At 35.5% G+C, this 16,504-nt stretch overlaps 1 protein-coding gene across 3 annotated transcripts in view; it reads left to right on the top strand.

Moving 5' to 3' along the window:
* The window catches only part of MNAT1 (MNAT1 component of CDK activating kinase), a 215,379-nt gene that overhangs the window by 59,485 nt on the left and 139,390 nt on the right, over positions 1-16,504 (top strand). For all 3 annotated transcript variants that reach the window (XM_070044974.1, XM_030855154.2, XM_070044973.1), the window contains exons 5-6: positions 8,369-8,509; positions 13,772-13,897. In XM_070044974.1, the coding sequence (XP_069901075.1) occupies positions 8,369-8,509; positions 13,772-13,897 (267 nt within the window). The remainder of the gene's footprint in view (positions 1-8,368; positions 8,510-13,771; positions 13,898-16,504) is intronic.

The following is a 16,504-nucleotide window of genomic DNA, read 5'->3' on the forward strand; positions in this document are numbered from 1 at the left end:
ACAACACAAGTTTGAACGGCGCGGGTCCACTTAACACCTGGATTATTTTCAATAGTAAATGCTACAGTACCACACGATGAGAAGTTGGTTGAATCCTTGGATGCAGAACTGCAGATACAGAGGGAACCACTGATAAGGAGGGCAGACTATAAATTATACACAGATTTTCAATTGTGCAAAGGGTCAGCGCCCCTAACCCCCTGTGTTGTACAAGGATCAACTTGTATTTTATGTAATGCATGTTACAGTGACTGCATTTATTCTTCATATTAACGTTTAGCACCTGGATCTTATAACAAAGGATTTTGGTCAGTAATTCATTATCATTTATTAATTGGTCATTCTGTGCTGAGCATTTTATCTATTAGTGATACTTACTATCACTATTTGTTTTTGGCATAAATACAGACATAGGACCATTTTTTAAGATGGTGCAAATTAACATAACATAATTACATAACATCAGTAACTATGGTATCATTGGGTAGAGACAGTTCTCAAGTGGCCCAGGGAGTGTGGACTATATGACTGATGTCTTTTTGCAAACCTGAGGTAGCAACTTGCCTTTAATGTCTTTGTGAAAGTTGAAGTCTTACTGTTCCAAAACTATCAGAATTGTGTCAAAAAGGAAAAAAAAAGCAATCTCTTGCATGATTAGGCACAATGAAATGACCCATTTCTGACATAGAGAAACTATTACTGAGTTGTCTGCTAACGAGATCTTATTTGTCTCATGGAGCTGGCACCTAGCATCAATTGTGAACATGGAGAAACTGAATAAAGGTGAACTAATCTTGAAATAGACTTTTAGTGAAGATTAGCTTAATTTTTATCTTCCGTTTTCTGGATTCTCATGAGCAGCAGATATTGCTGCATAGAATGTCTATCAATTTAGCAAAAAAAACTTCAGTTCAATAAGCGTTTGTTGAACGTCTGCTAAACACATAGTATACAAAGATGAATAAGAACCCTGGTTCTCTAGGGACCAGGTAATTTCAGTACAATGACTTAGGCACATGGAGAGTTCTGTGTGCTTGCTATTACGGGAATACAGAAGAGGGACACCTAATCTGTTCTAGGAAGATTGGGAAAGGCATTCCAGGTGAGATAATGCCTGAATGGAGCTTTGAAGAACAAGTAGAAGTTACCAAGTTGTAGAAGACGGGAAAGGGGTGGGTTGGGAAGCTGCACAAAGACATTCCAGGCAGAAAGAAATCATGAGCAAAGGCAAGACGGCATGGATAATCACAGAGAGCGCTGAGAATTGTAAGTAGTTCTATATTGCCAAGTTCAATAGAGAGTTGAAACTGAAGTAGAAAGAGCCTAGGTAACATAAGGCCTTATGTATTGTGAAAAGTAATTTGGGCTTATATTGACCAGTTGTTTGTATGTTTTAGCAGGTGAACCTTTTCTTCAAATGAAACCTTACTCTGAATACGTTTGTTGAATCAACAGCGGAAGGACGAATAGGCTTGAATTTCCATCTGCTCAGTCTCTTCTGTAGTGTACCTTAGACATCTTATTAGGGAATTCCCAGGATTCCTTAGAGTAATGTTATAGAAACCTAGCTGTTAATGATTGTCATTGAACGGTATTAAGCAAAGTGATAATAAAGTATTGTCCTTATTAGAATAGATTTATTGCTTTTGTGGAGGTTGAATTTGAGAGGATCAAACCTGGAGTTTAGGAGGCCAATGGGAGGTTATTGCAGTCTTGTAGGCGAGTTCAGAGGTGACTTAAACAAGGAATGGAGAGGTAGGGATGAATTCGAGAAATGTTTTGAGTTTGAAATAGCAAGTCCTAATGATGGATTAGAAGTGGGAGGTAAAGGTTGATTGGGTAAGGTGGTGCCATTAATGGGGAGAAAACAGAGACCTTCTAGTCTTTCAGCCTGCTTCCCTTCTCCCAGTCCAATACCTTCTTTGTGCCCCCAATGTTTGATTTTTAATGACAGCTATTTTCCCATTTATTCAATCAGCTAGCTAGCCAACCAATATTTATTGAGGCTTTCTATTTTCAAAATACTTAAATACAGTGAGAAAATTGAGGCTACCAGTTTCTCATTGACAAAGCCAATAGACTCTTTGTTGGTCTGAATGTCATTTGGTCTGTAGGCAGGGCAGTATTTGATGCAGGCTTCTCCCTTGATGGTGAAACTCTTCCTTGATTCTGTGGGGCCACTCCATTCTCTTCATCCTGCTGCTCTCACCTTCCTCTTTCATCCTTCTAAGAGGCTTCTCTTTCCTTTCTGTTTCTTAAACACTTGGATTCCTCTCGGTGCTTCTCTTTAAGAGTTAATCCTTTACACTGATTACTCTCAAGTGTTTCTGCAGCCCATTGTTTTCCTCCTGAGCTCCAAGAATTATATGTGATACGTCCATATATCTGTAATTGGTTAATCGACATTTTTTCTGGATGCATTAAAGGCATTTGTGATTCAGCATTCCAGAACTGAATTTTCTTTTCCTTCCAGTTTTATTGAGCTGTACATAATTGACATATGACACTATGTAAGTTTAAGGTATACAGCATAATGATTTGACTTATATATCTCAGGAAATAATTATCACAATAAGTTTAGTAAACATCCATCATCATATAGATACAAAATAAAAGAAAAAAATCTTTTCCTTATGGTGAGAACTCTTAGGATTTACTCTCATAAGAACTTTCATATATGCAGCAGTGTCTATTATATTTGTCATGTTGTACATTGCTTCCCTAGCTAATCTTATAACTGGAAGTTGGTACCTTTTGACTACCTTTATCCAATTCCTCCTCCGCCTAGCCCCTGCTTCTGGTAATCACAAATCTGATCTCTTTTTCAGTGATTTGTTCGTTCGTTTTTGTAGTATAATTGACCTACAACATTGTTTTAGTTCCTGGTGCACAACATAGTGATTCGATATTTCTATACATTTCAAAATGGTCACCATGATAAGTCAAGTTACCATTTTGATTGTATGGTTACCATCATGGTACAAAGATACTGCATTCCTGTTGACTGTATTCTCCCACACTGTGTATTTCATACCTGTGACTTATTTATTTTGTAACTGGAATTTTGTACCTCTTGATCTTCCTCACCTATTTCTCTCATTCCTCATCCCCCCTCCCCTCTGGCAACCATCTGTTTGTTCTCTGTATCTGTGACTCTGTTTTGCTGTTTTTGTTCACTGGTTTTGTTTTTTAGATTCCAAAGTAAGTGAAATCATACAGTATTTGTCTTTCTCTGTCTGACTTATTTAACTTAGCATAATACCATCTAGGTTAATCCACATGGCAAGATTTCATTCTTTTTTTATGGCTGAGTAATATTTGATTGTATATATGTATATATATCTATATCTATATATATCTATATCTCACATCTTTTTTTATCCATGCTTCTATTATTGATGGGTACTTAAGGTGCTTCCATTATCTTGGCTATTGTAAATAATGCATAAATGAACATTGGGATGCATATATCTTTTCAAATTAGTGTTTTTATTTTCTTTGGATAAGTACCCAGATTTGCTGGATTGTATGGTAGTTCTGTTTCTAATTTTTTGAGGAAGCTTATTGTTTTCCATAATGTCTGCACCAATTTACATTCCCACCAAGAGTGCGCTAGGGTCCCCTTTTCTCCACATCCTTGACAGCATTTGTTATTTGTTTTCTTTTTGATTGTAGCCATTCTGACAGGTGTGAGATGATATCTCATTGTGGTTTTGATTTGCATTTCCCTGATGATTAGTGATGTTGAGCATCTTTTCCTGTGCCTTTTGGCCATCTGTATGTCTTCTCTGGAAAAAAGTCTATTCAGGCTCTTTGCCCATTTTTTAATCAGATTGTTTGTTTGTTTTTAAAAGATTATTTATTTATTATTGTTTTCTTGGGCTGCATTGTGTCTTTGTTGCTGCGCGGGCTTTCTCTAGTTGCGGCGAGGGGGGGCTACTTCATAACGGTGCGCGAGCTTCTCATAGCAGTGGCTTCTCTTGTTGCGGAGCATGGGATCTAGGCACGTGGGCTTCAGTAGTTGCAGCACGTGGGCTCAGTAGTGGTCGCTCGCAGGCTCTAGAGCACAGCTCAGTAGTTATGGCGTACGGGCTTAGTTGCTCTGTGGCATGTGGGATCTTCCTGGACCAGGGATTGAACTTGTGTCCCCTGCACTGGCAGGCGGATTCTTAACCACTGCACCACTGGGGAAGTCCCAGGTTGTTTGTTTTTTGATGTTGAGCTCTATGAATTCTTTGTATATTTTGGATATTAACCCCTTATCAGATTTATAGTTTGCTAAGACTGACGTTAAAGACCATACTACCAGTGTTTTCTTCTAAGAGTTTTATGGTGTCAGGACTTACATTTAAGTCTTCAGTCCCTTTGGAGTTTATTTTTGTATATGGTATGAGAAAGTAGTCCAGTTTAATTCTTTTGCATGTAGCTGTCCAGTTTTTGCAAAACCATTCCTCATTATATATTCTTGCCTCCTTTGTCATAGATTAATTTCCCATATAAGTGTGGGTTTATTTCTGGGCTCTCTATTCTGTTCCATTGATCTTTGTTTTTGTACCAGTACCATATTTTTTTGAAGATTGTGGCTTGGTATTATAGTTTGAAATCAGGGAGTGTGATACCTCCAGCTTTGTTCTTCTTTCTCATGATTGTTTTGGCTACTTGGGGTCTTTTGTGTTGCCATACACAAAAAGAATTATTTGTTCTAGTTCTGTGAAAAATGCCATTGGTATTTTGATAGGGATTGCATTGAATCTGTAGATTGCCTTGGGGTAGTATGGCCATTTTAACAATATTAATTCTTCCAAGCCATGAGCACAGTATATCTTTCCATTTGTTTGTCTTGTCTTCAGTTTCTTTTGTCAGTGTATTATAGTGTTCTCTGTACAGGTCTTTTACCTCCTTAGTTAGATGAATTCCTAGGTATTTTATTTGTTTTGATACAGATGTAAATGAGATTAATTTATCTTTCTGATAGTTTGTTGTTAGTGTATAGAAATGCAACAGATTTCTATATACTAATTTTGTATCCTGCAAGTTTACTGAATTCATTGATGAGTTCTAATAGGTATTTTGTTGGCATCTTTAGGATTTTCTATATACAGTATCATGCCATCCGTAAACAGTGACAGTTTTTCTTCTTCCTTTCCAATCTGAATTCCTTTTATTTCTTTTTCTGTCTGATTGCTGTGGCTCGGACTTGTGGTACTATGTTATAAATAAAAGTGGCAAGAGTGGGCATCCTTGTCTTGTTCCTGATCTCAGAGGAAATGCTCTCAGCTTTTCACTGTTGAGTATGATATTAGTCGTGGGCTTGTCATATTTGGCCTTCATTATGTTGAATTATGTTCTCTGTGCTCACTTGTTTAGAGTTTTTATCATAAATCGATGTTGAATTTTATCAGAAGACCTTTTTGCATCTATTGAGATGACCATATGCTTTTTATTTTTCAATTTGTAAATGTGGTGTATCACATTGATGATTTGTGGATGTTTAACCATCCTTGCACTCCTGGGATAAATTCCACATGATTATGTTATATAATCCTTTTAATGTATTGTTGAATTTGGTTTGCTAATATTTTGTTGAGGATTTTTGCATCTACGTTCATCATAATTGAACATATTTTTTTTCTTTTCCTTTTTTTTTTTTTGCGGTACGCAGGCCTCTCACTGTTGTGGCTCTCCCTTTGCGGAGCATAGGCTCCGGACACGCAGGCTCAGCGGCCATGGCTCACGGGCCCAGCTGCTCCGCAGCATGTGGGATCTTCCCGGACCGGGGCACGAACCCGTGTCCCCTGCATCAGCAGGCGGACTCTCAATCACTGCGCCACCAGGGAAGCCCCCATAATCGAACTTTTTAATCTTCACTCTCCCACCTATTTCTCCTATTACATTCTTTATCTAAGTGTTCTAGCCATATCTGGTCAGTCTTCATATATTGTTGATAGTCTTTCCTTACGACCTTTCAAACCTGGTTTCTCCTCTAATTATATTATTGTTACCTTACTTAGGGTCCTCATTATTTCTTACTTGAGTTATTGAAATATTCTTCTAGCTAGTCTTCCTGTCTTCAGTCTTGAACCCCATTGATATGTATTCTTCACTGCTTCTAGTCCTCTTTCCAAACTCTAATGTCTTCCCAGTTGCCTTAGTATGGCATAAATGCATCCCTTAGTATGGTATGGTCGACTTTCCATGATCTGCCGTCTGCTTGCCTCTCCAGCTTTATCTAGAGCTTTCCCCAACTCCCATACTTCATGACTTGGCCATACCAAGCATTCCAGCTTTATTCATGTCTTTGCACCTTTGTTTTCTCTGCCTAAATGGCTCTTCCACTCTCCAGTGGGGGTAAATACCTACCGTTTGAAGTCTGCTCAACCTCCATATATTAGTTACCTAGGACTGTTAAAACAGATTACCAAAACTGGGTGATTTATAACAACAGGAATTTGTTCTCTTCAAGAACAGGCTTCTGTAGGCTAGAAGTCTGAAATCAAGGTGTCATCAGGGTCATGGTCTCTCTGAAAGCTCTAGGGAAGCATCTTTCTTTGCCTTTTCTAGTACCTTTGGCACCACTCTGATTTCTGCCTCTGTCTTCACATGGCCTTCTCCCCATGTGTCTGTGGCAAAATTTCCAGTATGACCTATCTTAACTTGATTACATCTGCAAAGACCCTATTTCCAAATAAGGTCACATTTATAGGTACCAGGGGTTAAAACTTCAATATATATATTGGGGGCACACATTCAACCCATAACACTGTATACGAAATCTTTTCTAACTCTACCTGTCCTCCATCATTGCAAGGAGAATTTACCACTCTATCAATTCTGTCCCAGCTGTACTCTGTGTATACCTCTCTGTCACTTGTCGTACTTATTACTTATATGTCTCTGTTTTATCATGAGACTCATCCTTTTCTGTTTATGGACCTATAGTCCAGTAATTCACTTTTCTAGCCCTCATATCTCACCCCCTAACTTTTTACATTTATTCCTAGTAATCCTTTTAAATCAAGTTTGAATTCTCTTCTCCACTGGGTGCCTGAGTTAGAATAGTAACCTCAGTAATAGAGGTTTGTAAAATTACAGGGAGAGATGCTAATAGGACTTAGCAACTGATTTAATTTAAGAGGAATGGGGTTGTGGGAGAGGGGGTAAACAGAGATGACTTTGAGGTTTCAACTTGAGTTGCCTGAGATGTAGGTGTGCACTTAGCAGAAATCAGGAATACAGGAGGGTGATCAGCTTTGGGAAACCAAATGCTAAACTTAATTTTGCATATACTGAGTTTGAATTATAAGTGAAACACTTTTTAATTGGGAATCTTGTTTCTTTGGGGAGTTTAATTTGTGAAGTGAAAAAAATCTAATAGAGTGTTTTAATTATTATTTTACATAAAAATGTACTTTTCTCTGAGGTCTCTGTTAATTCATATATTATGTTAGTGATCCCCAAATGTATTATACTCTCTCCCTCTATTCTGTATTTGTCTTGAGGTGCCATAAATTCTCAATGTCTTGTTGAATTAGAAAAAAAAAAAAGGTATTACATTTTCAATAGCAACAGTCAAGGATTTAAACTAAAGCCATTCAGATTTTACTATATTTCTCATTCAGAAGACTTAAAGAGCAGAGGCTAGGTATAATATTGCTTTTAAGTACAAGTTAGAGTTGGAATAAATTTCAGAACCTGGAAGTATTTAATATTTCTGAGGAACTTCATAAAAGGGAAATGAGTAGGCCTGTAGTTCATTCTCTCTACATATTACTCTGGATTTTGAATTTTTCAGTCCACAAAGAGGACCCTTGAAATTTATATGCTTGTGTTAGAAAATGACTTCAGCTTTTCATAACTTACCTTAAATGAATGCTATTTGGAACTCAAGCATCAGAAAGACTTATTTTAACTTGGGAAAAAGAAGCTAACTCCTATGATAACTTTTCATTATCTTATATATTCTGAAAATTGTTTCTATTAAATAAACCAGTCTTTTATATGGAGTGTTTCAATCAATAGTTCTATATGGAGATTATCTATTTGTTGTTGGGTTTTTTGTTTTATTGTGTTTTTCTTGTTAAATCTCCTAAAATAGAGACATTATTAAGCAGTTTCTACAATTCTGCAGCTGGGCTCAGTGTACTTTGTTTAGGTGTTCATTTAGTGCTAGATGTCATTCTCTTTAATAGTAACATGTCCACATGAAATAAAATGAATTCTAGTTCTTTTGAAGTGGAATTGCTGCACTATTAAACAATTAGTGACTAGTGCATTTTATGCTTCTAAGAAAGGAGGTAAAGAGTATGGTATAGGGTTGATTTTGGTTACTAAATTTATTCCATGCCATATATCAATGTTTCTGTTTTAGACTCGGGAACAGGAGGAATTGGAAGAAGCTTTAGAGGTAGAACGACAGGAAAATGAACAAAGAAGACTATTTATACAAAAAGAAGAACAACTGCAGCAGATTCTAAAAAGGAAGAATAAGCAGGCTTTTTTAGATGAACTGGTAGGTATTAATGTTAATTGTGATAAAAAATCATTTGTCTTCAGGGTTTATCTTTCCTATTTATTATTCTGGGTAATGGTATTTAAATAGCATTTCTATAGTTTGTGCTGGTTTATTCACCTTCTGTTCCTTTATTTAAAAAAAAAACGTTTGTCAATATCCATTTTATTTTCAGGTAAGAGAGTAATATTATAACTAACATAAGCCAGTTTACTATTAGTAGGTTGTTGATGTGTTTCTGAGCTTACTGACAAAAACATATTGTTTTCAGAGCATTTTTCTCCTGATTAATACTGGTTTTCTAATAACTAGCTCATTTTCAAGTGTTTTGGCTTCATGCTGAAGTTTTAGTGACTCTGGTTACTCTGTGAGAACTATGTTTCATATTTTTGCATGAAAAAAATACATTTGAAAGAAATGGCAATGTCTTGCAAGTTATTGGTGTTTTCTAGTTATTAGCTGCCTAAGTAGACAACATTGTTAGATAATAGCAGTAATTATAACCAAGGTTTATGAAGTGTTTCATAGATTGGAGAATATTATTTGATGCTTATAAACCATTGTGATATTGATGAAATCACAATTAGAAAATCGTCCTTTCCAGTAAAGTCTTTTTACATTCTTCCTTTCCCCTTTCTGGACCCATAATTAGTTTCCATGTGGTGTTAACACACTTAACTCCTCAGTCTACTAGTTGCTATGCTGTTTGTTATTCTATGATCAGGTAAAAGTGTATGTGTATATTTTTCTACTGTGCTTTTGCCCTAAAAGCATTTAAGCCATATAACCAGGAATAAAAAGAGAAAGCAAGATAATTTAAATTAGAAGTAGGTGAGAAAGTAAAGGAAAAGTAAGGGTAAAGGCCTTAGTGAGGCTCAGACAGAAAATGCTTATCATAAACCCTATCTACTTTGTATGAATGAAATGTAAATTTGGTTCTAAAAATGAGGACAGGGAGTTCCCTGGTGGTCTAGTGGTTAGGATTTGGCGCTTTCAGTGCCATGGCCTGGGTTCAGTCCCTGGTTGGGAAATGAGATACTGCAGGCTGCACCGTGTGCCATTGCGCCAAGAAAGGAAAAAAAAATTAGGACAGCAGTGTATAAAATAGAATATGTTTTTTTTCCTTAGTAACTTCCATTGATTTTTCTTTTTAATATTTATTTATTTTTATATTTGGTTGCATCAGGTCTTAGTTGCGGCAGGTGGGCTCCTTACTTGTGTCCCCAGGGCTCCTTAGTTGTGGCATGCACGTGGGATCTAGTTCCATGACCAGGGATTGAACCTGGGCCCCCTGCATTGGGATCATGGAGTCTTATCCCCTGTGCCACCAGGGAAATCCCTAACTTCCATTAATTTTTTTTGAAACTATTAAGTGGCAGTTGTGGCTTTAACAGTTGAAATGATGCATGTCATGTTTTACATTTTTTTCATAGACATGTAGCTTGTGAGAAATTAAAAACTTTAAAGAAGGAATTAGTAAAGATTCATGTTACAATTATTTTTTTGAAAGGTTGTTTCTCTCATCATTTTATGCAGAGTTTTCTTTGGTAATGCTTTCCGCTATACAATTAATTGAGTTAATTCCAAATACAGAACTTAGATATAAGACGAAAATACACTTTAACTTTTTAAAAATGTTCCATTTAGTATAAAGCGTTTTTAGTTTTGATTTTGAGATAAGCTGGTTTTGCATAGCAATTATTTTTGCATATTCTTTTTGTCTTTAGTCTTTTAGCATGAAGTTTTGCTGCCTCATTGAGCTGTTCTTGGCAATTGAGCTGCAACTGCCAATGTTGTACGTTGTGTATAATCTGGAGTTAATATTGGCTTTTGTTAAGAACTGCTCCCCCTTCCTGTTTTCTTCACCTGCAAGTCATTACTGTGCATACTTTCTTTACTGTTTAGATCATGTAACACGGTGGTTAAATAATCCTTAACAATTTACTGTATTCATTAGAACAATTAATTACAACAGATTGGTTTAAATACCAATTCAATTTGAATTTCTCATTTTCATATTTAAATTTATATTTAAATATTGTTACTTTAATTTTTTAATATTTATTAAAATTTTTTTGTTAAAATGCTAACATATATTTCATCCTTATTGACTAACTGAAAGAATTCATTAAATTTCTTTTTATCCTCCTGAATCCTTATTAAGTAAAAGAATACATTGTATTTTTTTCTATATGTTCATGTGTTAGATTTTATTAAGAAAGATTGAATTGGCATCTATAAATATATCTAGAAGCTTAAATCTTAGAATGATTCTCTGGATCTAATTTAGGCAACTAGTATAAGCACAACTTATTAGCATTTTTTTTCTGCTGTTTCTGGTCCTTGTGCTACAAGTTACTTTTTAACCTTTTATAAAAGCATTGGCATTACACTATACTGTATGATGTGACAGGATTTTAATGTTATGGTCTTAATGTTTATGGCTTAGCATTTACTATAATGTTGCCTAAAATGTCCATTTATTTAATCCTAACTGTAAATTCAGGGTTTTTTTTTTTTTTTTAAAGTTTGGAAAAAGATTTTTAAACAGGTCCTGGCTTATTAAATCTTTTTATATTCTTGTTTGAAAATTCTCTTCAGCTATGTCTTAAATTTTGTTAAGGGCTAATATTGTCAAAAGCAGTGGCTGATTTTTATTAGAATATTGTTTGCCAGATGGCTTGCTTTAAGTCAGTTAAAATAATCATTTAAAAATGGTCATTATAAAGCTTTTAATGAGTATTACAGGTAGTCTTAATTAAAATTTCTTTAAATATTAAGCAGTGTACCTTCAGGCAATCAATGTAGCTTAGGGAACCTTTCAGGGTAAAAATGGAAAGCTAAGAAGAATGAAATAACTTGAAAGGCTGAATCTGCATTTTTTGTGTTTCTGAGAGCATGTATGTTTCCCATAGTTTATTTTACTCTGTAGATTTTTTTTTTGTTGTTGTTAGAACTCCTGCTTATTTCTAGTTTAACTTTTTTTTTTTAATTTATTTTTGGCTGCGTTGGGTCTTTGCTGCTGTTCGCGGGCTTCCTCTCTAGTTACAGAGAGCGAGGGCCACTCCTTGCTGTGGTGCGCGGGCTTCTCACTGTGGTGGCCTCTCTTGCTGCGGACCACAACTTCAGTAGTTGTGGCACACGGGCCCAGCAGCTGCATCGGGCGGGCTCCAGAGCACAGGCTTAGCAGTTGTGGTGCATGGGCCCAGCTGCTCCGTGGCATGTGGGATCCTCCCAGACCAGGGCCTGTACCTTCGTCCGCTGCACTGGCAGGCGGACTCTTAACCACTGTGTCACCGGGGAAGTCCTTCTAGTTTAACATTTACAAAGATTTTCAGTCTCCAAAGTTTTGATTGCTAAAGTGGAGTACAGCAGATTTAAAGTAAATTGTATTGCCTTAGTATCAAAATTAGTTTTAGCTTTCTAGAATGTTTATTTTTATTAAATTTCAACTGTTTTATCAAGACATTTTAATATTCTGGTTCTTTTATGTGAAGGTGAAACCAGGATTAAAACAGGCAAAGTATTGATTAGCAACTTTTTTGAAGTGCACACATTGTCTTACTTTTACATGAGAACTTTTACTTTTTAGGGTAAGTACCAGGTATGGAATTTGAATTCACTTAGAGTATTAATTAGGAAGCAATGATTTAGCATTTTAGCCAAGGAAATTTATTTTTCTTCTGTTAGTTTTTACATATGAAAAGGTAGTTAGAGATTTTAAAAGATATTTTGGGCCACCGCCCATTTAAAATATTCTTTAATTTTACATTTTATTATAAAATTCCTAATGGAAATAGGAATAGCTGCAGGAATTCACAGAAATACTATTATTAATGCATTACTAACACTTTGTTGTAGAGTATGAAAGGTAGTCAAGTATGTTGTCATAGTGTATTTTATTCATCCTCCTTCAGTATTGCTAAAGCCATGTCTTAAGAATTTTGATCCTTAATAAAGTTCTATTTTATAAATAAAATTTGTGTTTTTCCATTTACTTTTAAAAGTTTTAATCTTTGTAACATTTGCTCTTGCATAGCGCTTCTGTTACAAAGTTTTGAGATACAGATTTATTCTAGGATGATGCTATGGAAATAAATGGCTTGTTACTTGAATTTCTTCTGTACTATAAGTTTTAAACAAGTCCTTTAAATATATTAATTAGCCATATTTGTGCCCCAAAATATTAAGTTGTTGGTTTTGGAAAGAAAATTAGATTCTGCTATGTCTTTACTTTTATACTATGAAATGTGTAACAATATAGTTTTTTCAGGATTAAATTCTGGGTAGTTACTATTTTAAAACTCTGTGGGCCATTTGAAGACTGTTTTCGTAGGTCACCTTGGTATAGGAGACTGAAATGTGTTTGTACCTTCATTTTTGTTTACAGATATAGAAAGTAGTATGTGTCTTTGCATATGTTTGTATATGATCTCCTTCCTTCCTGGTTTCCTTTTGCATGTGTTTCTGTGTTCTTATTTAACTGACAGCTCAGAAAGGAAAATGTCTGGATACATTTAGTTTAGATCTTAGATCTGCATCACTTTAAACATGTGAGAAGACTTCATGTTAAACAGAATAAATGACAGTCTACATATAAGAGTTAGTAATTTGTGTTATTAATATGTGTGTGTACAGATTTGTGTAAATAGTGGCCCTGATTTAGTATCAATATAAGATATTAAAAGTGTTTACTGTTATTTTGTTAATTAAAAAATTTATAAAGATAAATTATTTATAAAAATAAGTCAATAAAGGAGAAAATATTGATAAATGTCTTTTGATTGTACTTAACAATCATTCCATTGTGCAAAACAGAGCAAGGATCATTTCCAAACGGCCTCAGGTGAAATCTAATGGGAAACAATTTCAGACTGGTCTGAATTCACTGGTAAAAAAGAAATGTGTCTTAGATAAACATCTGATCTAAGTTATAGTACTTTGTACTATTTTTGTGATTAGCTTCTAATTTTTTTATTTTAATAAATATGGTTGGTTTTGCTAGATGAAATAAGACCCTATTATATTGTCTTTAATGTGGATTTTATAAAAATCCTTTTTTGTAGGTTATTTTGATTTATGAGTCTAAAGCAGCCTTTTCTTATTATGGATTGTTAAAGTTTTTTGTAAAGTGTTCTCCATAAACTGAATACCTAGGTTGACATCAAATGTTTATGGAAAGGCATAATTTAAAATAAAAGACTCATTGCTTTTATTTTTAACTTTTAACTTTTAACTTTCACATTTTAACTTTTCTTGCAGGAGAGTTCTGATCTCCCCGTTGCTCTACTTTTGGCTCAGCATAAAGATAGATCTACCCAACTGGAAATGCAACTTGAGAAACCTAAACCTACAAAACCAGTGACATTTTCCACAGGCATCAAAATGGTAAGCTGTATTTTAATCACTTGTTTGGAAGATATATTTCAAGGATTATAGTTTATAATTTTATATTGATTTTTATAGATAAACGGGGAGGTTCAGATATTTAAGAACAGTGTCTGATCTAGGCTGCATGTCTAGAAATATAAATATGTGCATTGTAAGAGGAAAGTGAAAAATAATAAATAAATAATTTACAAAGTATGTAACACAGTTTTGTTCTATATGATATTGAGTTTGTATGTGTTTTATTATTCTACATAAGTTTTTAAGCTTGTGGTGTAGAAAAACATTTCTTAAAAGAAAATGCAAACTTCCGCTTTCTGGTTATGGCATGTAAGAAGCTTGGAAGTTGCCACTCCATCCTAACAACAAGTAGAAACCTGAACACACTGAAAAATCAACGACTTTTTTAGTAGAGAGGTCACAAAGCAAACCACTGCCCTTAAAATTGGAGAGACCAGCAGAGACTACAGTGAATCACAGTTCACTAGAGCAGCAACCTTGTTGGAAGCCAGTGCTGGTGTAGGGAAACCTGAATTGGTTGACAAATTGCTGGAGGTTCAGTGTGGGCAACTCTGAGAGTTAAAAACTCCAGGGGAAACCGGTCATCAGAGGCCCCACATTTTTGTGAGTCTTACCTGTTGTGTCTCTACCAGATTCTCTCAGTAAATATCAGAAAAATCCCCTCATGCTTTTGATAGAGGAGGGGGAAAAGGAATGACTTTGAAATATGCCAGAGCATTCTGTTCCTCCTAACAAGGCTTGCCCTTAGGATAAACTATTTCACCAGAGCCTAACCTGCTGGAGTTTTATCAGAGGCTAACTGATGTGGGTGAAGGGAAATACACAACTTCAGCTCACTCTAGCCATCCTGTTCCACCTGAGGGGAGGGAGATGGATTGAGAAGTGTGTGTGTGAAGTTCACAGTCCAGAAGCACAGGCTTTCTAAAAGACTGAGATCTTATCATAAGACTATACATTGTTCAGCCATCCCCCCCCCCCCGCACCTTACCACCATATTACTAAAGACCTGTTTATAGAAGGTCATTTTAAAAAGTGTATCATGCCTGGCTGTCAAAAAAAAAATTATAAGATATACTAAAAGGCAGAAAACACAATTGAAAGAGACAGAGGAAGCATGAGAATCAGGATTAGATATGGCAGGGGTGTTGGAATTATCATACTTGGAATTTAAAACAACTGTGATTAATATGCTAAGAGTGCTAATAGATAAAGTAGACCACATGCAAGAACAGATGGACGATGTAAGTAGAGAGATGGAAGTTCCAAGAAAGAACCAAAAAGAAATGCTAGAGAAAAAAAACACACTGTAACAGAATTGAAGAGTGCTTTTGATGGCCTTATTAGTAGATTGGACATGCATGAGGAAAGAGTCTTGAGCAAGAGGATGTATCAGTAGAATTCTTGGAAACTGAAAACCAAAGAGAAAAAGCCCGGAATAAAAAAAACAGAACAGGGCTTCCCTGGTGGTGCAGTGGTTGAGAGTCCGCCTGCTGATGCAGGGGAAAACGGGTTCGTGCCCCGGTCCGGGAAAATCCCACATGCCGCGGAGCGGCTGGGCCCATGAGCCATGGCCACTGAGCCTGTGCGTCTGGAGACTGTGCTCTGCAACGGGAGAGGCCACAACAGTGAGAGGCCCACGTACTGCAAAAAAAAAAAAAACAAAAAAAAACCAAAAAAAAAAACCAGAACAGAATATCCAAGGACTGTGGGGTGACTACAAAAGGTGTAACATAAGCATAATGGCAATACCAGAGAAGAAAGAAAGGAACAGAAGAAGTATTTGAAACAGTAATGACTGTGAATTTCCCAAAATCAACATCAGACATCAAACCAAAGGTCCAGGGAGTTCAGAGAACACCAAGTAGGATAAATGCCAAAAAGATTCTTATACCTAGGCATATTATTTTCAAATAACAGAAAATTGAAGATAAAAAAATCCTGAAGAAGCCAGAGGGGGAAAAATCCCTCACTTATAGAGGAGTAAAGATAAGAATTATTATCTGGCTTCTCCCTAGAAACCATGCAAGCAAGAAGAGAGCGGAGTGAACTATTTAAGGTGTTGAGAGAAAAAAGCCACCAACCTAGAATAATGTACTGTGCAAAATTATCCTTTAAAAGTAAAGGAGAAATAAAAATTATCAGACAAAAACTGAGGGCATTTTTTGCCAGGAGACCATTTTTGCAAGAAATGTTAAAAGAAGTGCTTTAGAGACAAAGAAAATGATACAGGTCAGAAACTCAGATATCTAAGGAAAAGCATTGGAGAAGAAATGAATGAAGATAAAATAAAAACTTTTATTTTTCTTGTTAATTGATCTAACAGATAACAGTTTAAAATAATAGTGACACTGTATTTGACTGTGTTTGCTTATGTGTATGTATATATGTATACTTCACACACATATCCTTATATAAGTGAAATGAATGATAGTGATGATACAAGGGATGGGAAGAAGCAATTAGAATTATTTTGTTATTATAAGGTACTCACGCTACCCATGTTTCTACTACTTGGCTATTATTTTTGAGGTTTAAAATTGCCTACTTTGTCATGTGTGCTAACTCTTAGATTATAAACATCTTGAG

This window comes from Globicephala melas, chromosome 2 (assembly GCF_963455315.2).
Source record: "Globicephala melas chromosome 2, mGloMel1.2, whole genome shotgun sequence".
NCBI lineage: Eukaryota > Metazoa > Chordata > Mammalia > Artiodactyla > Delphinidae > Globicephala > Globicephala melas.